Source organism: Pyxicephalus adspersus, chromosome 8 (genome assembly GCF_032062135.1).
Source record: "Pyxicephalus adspersus chromosome 8, UCB_Pads_2.0, whole genome shotgun sequence".
Lineage (NCBI taxonomy): Eukaryota > Metazoa > Chordata > Amphibia > Anura > Pyxicephalidae > Pyxicephalus > Pyxicephalus adspersus.
In genome coordinates this window covers 10,868,408-10,873,658 of record NC_092865.1, presented here as the reverse complement: position 1 = coordinate 10,873,658, position 5,251 = coordinate 10,868,408, and the positions used below count along the sequence as shown (strand labels likewise).

At 39.0% G+C, this 5,251-nt stretch overlaps 1 protein-coding gene across 1 annotated transcript in view; it reads left to right on the top strand.

Moving 5' to 3' along the window:
• The window catches only part of SLC44A5 (solute carrier family 44 member 5), a 115,430-nt gene extending 110,179 nt beyond the window's left edge, over nucleotides 1–5,251 (top strand). Inside the window, exon 23 of the mRNA XM_072419488.1 lies at nucleotides 728–5,251. Coding sequence (XP_072275589.1) covers nucleotides 728–834 — 107 coding nt within the window. The 3' untranslated portion in view covers nucleotides 835–5,251. The remainder of the gene's footprint in view (nucleotides 1–727) is intronic.

Genomic DNA, 5,251 nt, shown 5'->3' with positions numbered 1-5,251 from the left:
CCCCCAGTGGAGTCCTCCTCCTGACCCTGCCGGGGGGCGGTCCAGCCAGAGCCGTGGACCACCAAAGAATTCCATGCAAAATAGGAGTGGGCACACAAAAAAGTGAGGGCACAGTGTTTCCAGCCGTGCCTGCCCCACTACAACCCTGCCTGGTTGGATGAGAACAGTCTGAGGCCCTCATGCAGAGGGACACTTTGCACCCCTTATATCCAAATTGAAATGTGGGAGTAGTGGGAGAGAGTGACATGACTTTGAATTAGATTGACAAGAGAACGGAAGGTAAGTACATTACTTACCTACAGGCAGATCACAGGGCAGATAGTGCACCTTTACTTTTCCAATGCAAGGCAACAAAGGCCATTAAACTCCTTTTTGCCATCTGGCATGATCTCCAAACTGGGTTGCCAGAGCCTACACCTCTTTTATGCATTCATGTGACAGCCCTCAGCCAATCACAAGAACCCAGCTCTGCCAAATGAGAGAGTAAGAGTGAGTTCTCACCCATGCCAAATGGCAGGTAAATGATAGGTGTTTGGTGCCGAAGACCGGGGAGCGCAGGGAAATTGATGACCATCTATGCCCTGCAATGGCACAAGTTCACTTTTATTATTATATTACTTTTATTATTTTTCTTCACTTTTATTATTTTTCTTCACTTCCATCTTTTCTTTTTTGTGATGTTTCTTTGACAACGCGTCATTTACCCCATCTCCATTTTTACTCCTAGTGGAAGATTTAGAGAGGAATGATGGCTCCGCTGACAAACCTTTTTATATGAATAAATCTCTAATGAAGATTTTGAACAAACAAAACACACCAGCAAAACCACAGTGATGCCGCCCTGACTCACGCTAAGGACTGCGCGGTCTGATGCCAATGACAATAGATCTATAACATGTGCGTATGTCATACAAAGGCTGGAGGACTCATATCACAAGGAAGGGTGCTGATCGGGTGGTGCAATTATCCTCATGGTTAAGAGACACTCCATAGATTGGGCCCTCATACAATGGAGCAATCAACATTTCATAGGAATTAATAAGACATCAGCATTATCAAATCATATTTTCATTTTAAGGAAATGTTCGTTTTCTTGCTATGTTGAAAAGGATCCTATGTATGGTTCAATGCCTAGATAGCCTAAGCCACATGATCTCTGGCTATAAGGTGCTTTGTAGGTATTTCAGATCCATAGAGACTGCAGACAGTCCATTGTTGGCAAATATAATAGATTTGCTTGCATGTGATTGGATGAAGTCAACACAAAGTGTACATTCACCATACAAAGTAACAATATATAAATATGTGTATAGATGAAAACACATTGAAATGATTGTGGTGCCACTCTAAAGTATATATAAAGCTAAAAATATTTTTTAATCTATATAGAAAGGTGAAGGGATAGAACATTTTGTCAGGGGTTTATATTGCTGTCTGTGTCCATGTTGGGAAGAATAATCCTGTACCAACCATTGTCTTGGCATAGCTGTCAAATAGGAGAATATTTTAAGCCCAACTAAACGCAACATCGAACAATTCTAATAGCAATCAATGTGATAAGTGAAAACAAAGAGTGTGCAAATGCAAAGTGGTGAAAATAATAAATGTTGTGCTTGCACACTGCATTGCAGGTCATTTCCTTTTATCCTAGAATTCAGCCAATGGGAAGTTCAATCAGATGTGACCGTGTGACACCCAAAGTATTAGGAAGAATAGAAGACAGATCACATTTTCCATCTTTCCTTCATTCTAGACGAGGCAGGGCTACATAGTAGTATTGGGCTGTAGGAAACAGTTGGTGAGCAGTCCGTTAACAGGAAACTAAAAGACTCGGAAGGTCAGACAGCCGAACACAGCTGCACAATGGGGTCTATTTATAACGCCATGAATCTAATATTCACTGAAACATTTCCTGGTGGAGAATCGTTCAGGTCCTTGTGCTTCAATGGCAGTAATAATTCCCCACCAGGTAATGTTTCAGTGAATGTCAGATTCGCTGCCTTATAAAAAGAACCCTATGAGTTTTTAAAGTTCCAAAGGAAATACTTATAATTTACATAATTATAAAAAAAAACATCATTTCTTTGAGAATTTGCTTTGTTCAATGTTGGGTTCAGTTAGGCTTTAAAGGGAAATTACAATTGTTTTTGGATCTTTGATTTTTATTTTACAAATATTTTTGTTTTTTTTACATTTTTTAAAGTTTATACTTTTTTTATATTTTAAGAATATATATTTGTATGGAATCTTTGTTTTCTGTATGCATTCAGTACAGGATCCCTCTGTACCAGTTTGCAATGCATGCCGGACTTTCCCAAAAAAATATATAGGGGTGGGTTTAAAAATGGCTGATAGCTCAAGCCAAAGCAGTGAATCTTCGGAGAAAGGGAAAAATGTAACATGCTTCTATATACCTAGAAGTGCCAATTATTTCCCTGAGCTGGGACAGGTGAGCAAAGTATCCCTGGGAAGGTAAATATCAGTTGGATGAGTGTATTTTGCTTTACAATGGAAAACACAAAAAGGGTAGGATGGGTTAGAAGGGCATGGGAGGGGGTGAACATTTGCCTGGACATAAACTCTGACTGGTCGACCCAGCCAATAACTCTTTATCTTTGCCTGGCAATGTGACAGGTTCTCTTTCAATCGTGTTCATCCCCATGTATGTCCAATCTGTAAAGCCCAATTTTTGGGGAAATGGTTAGGGCTCCTGTTAGTTGGGAAATTCATTGTGGCCATGCCAAGTATCCAACAGGAAAAAGGAGCGCCAAACAAATATGTCAACAAATGTAATTATTCAATAAAAACCTGCAAAGCCAGCTTATTTTAGGGACCAAAGTTTCCCACCCTCCCTTCATCAGGGATTTATATTGGAACAACACAGGACATAAATGAGATATTTTTTAATTAAGGCAACGTGACTGATATATTCCTCTGGGCAGATATCGCTGACCAATAATGAATTCAAACTTTTCATCAAGGTCAATTGCGTGATGAGCATTAAACTATCATTATGTATGTTCATGTACATTTCCTACAGAAAGGGTCAACTTTTTTAATGGTATCTTTTGCCAATTGTTTTTCTTATTATGAATAAGGTTGATGAATGAATGAAAAAAATTTGGATCAACAGAAAATAATTTGTAATCAATGTTGGTGGTATAATGAGCATACAGCTGAGTGCTAAATATTGATTTGATCATAATCTCATCACCATTGCATTTGTTGCACATTTAAAGTATGTTACTTGTCCTCTTGAACATGTTATAAAATTGATGGATTTTGCCTTTTTGGATAGTGTACCTATGTGCAGTGAAGCCAGGTTTTTGGGGAGGGTAATGCAAGTCATGGGTCAGCTATAAGCAAGCAGCGACACTTTTCTGGAACTGTTGATAATAATTGAGATCATCTGGGTTTGGATTGGTAGACATTGTTGAAAACTTTTCTCCAAACAAGCACCTTGGATTGTGATAGACTTTCTGATAAAAAAAATGTACATCTTGCAGTCTATCAATCTACATAATACGACAGAAGCATCAAATTAGCAAATAAAGAAGATATCTTTAAATCTAATTAAATCTTGCACTGATCATCCAAAGCATTAAAACCACCTGTCTAATATTGTGTAGGGCCTCCTCTAAGGATCCAATAATGGCAGGTCCAAGGTCTTCTGAAGGTCCAGTAATGGCAGGTCCTTTGAAGGTCCAATAATGGCAGGTCCAAGGGCCTCTGAAGGTCAAATAATGGCAGGTCCAAGGGCCTCTGAAGGTCCAGTAATGGCATGACCTTTGAAGGTCCAATAATGGCAAGTCCAAGGGCCTCTGAAGGTCAAATAATGGCAGGTCCAAGGGCCTCTGAAGGTCCAGTAATGGCAGGTCCTCTGAAGGTCCAGTAAAGGCAGGTCCAAGGGCCTCTGAAGGTCCATTGATGCATCCTGTTATTATTTCCTCCCCAAGAAAACGTCACACACACATCCCTAGCTATAATTCATCATACCAGGCCACCTTCTTCAATTGATCCATAGTCCAGGTTGGATGCCCACATGCCCTTGTAGGTGCTTTTGGCAATAGACAGCAGTAAACATGAATGCTCTGATGGTTCTATGTCTACACAGCCCTTTTGGCATCAAGCTGTGATGCATTTTGTTGATCAGTGCACATATTCTATCCAGGATGCCAGGATGTCCTAGCATGGCCCAAAACAAAATGGTGGTGTTACCATTCTCAAAGGGATCCCACTTTAATGCAGAACACATTGTTAAGGACTCCAGCATTGCAGATGAACAGTTTACTGTTAGAAAGTCTTACCCTTCGAGCATCAGAAAGAATAAGAATCTGATGGGTGATTCACTGCATTGGTGCCCACCCAATATTGAAGCTCTATTTTTGGGATGACTTACTTTCCTCTACTTTTTTAGTTCATACACTGGAATCAGGACTTACAGGGTCTTAAGCAAAACTGTTAAAGGATCATTTTGCCTTTTGGAACTCCACTGGTGAAATCTCTGCTGGACTTCCCAGGTCCACACACCTATGAAATGTCCTACCTATGGGACCATTGATGATATACAGATATACAGTATGTATTCAGGCTACAGCAGAAAATCCAGTGGACTGATCCTTTCATTGATCATAATAATATTTAGATACAATTTTATGTTGTGTTTTGTGTATGTTTTATATATATCCCACATACATTTTTTACTATTTTAACGTTTAGTTTGTAGCACAACATGCATTTTGTTTCTGCTGTACCAGTTGTGTGAAGCCTGCTTCTGCTGTGCAGAATAAAATGTTATTTAGTAATAAATTAAAACTGAACCTCAGGCAGATATCAAAGACACTTAATAAAGCAGCTCTGTAGACTAACGTATTATAATGTAATGTAACAAAGTGATGAGCTCATCGATGTGCTGCTTCTTCAGTTACAGTGCAGTCCCCAGTTGTTGGAGGGACCAAACCTGTAAGCAACAAAAAAAAAAATCAGGTCCTCTGACCTGCCAGGGTCGTATTGCATGACAAGGTAATAAATCTCAGGATTGGATGTACAGAAATACAATGCCATTTAAATCAAACCTCTGTATGTTTTTCATCTGCGTAATTACCTGGACTTCAGCTTTAATAAAATAAAAAATATAACATTTGTGATGCTGGCGGCTTTGGAAAAATCCAAATACAAACAACATGTTAAATATGTTTTATGAAATGTTTGTCACATTTATTTTTAAATAAAGAGTTTTCCTAAAGAAAAA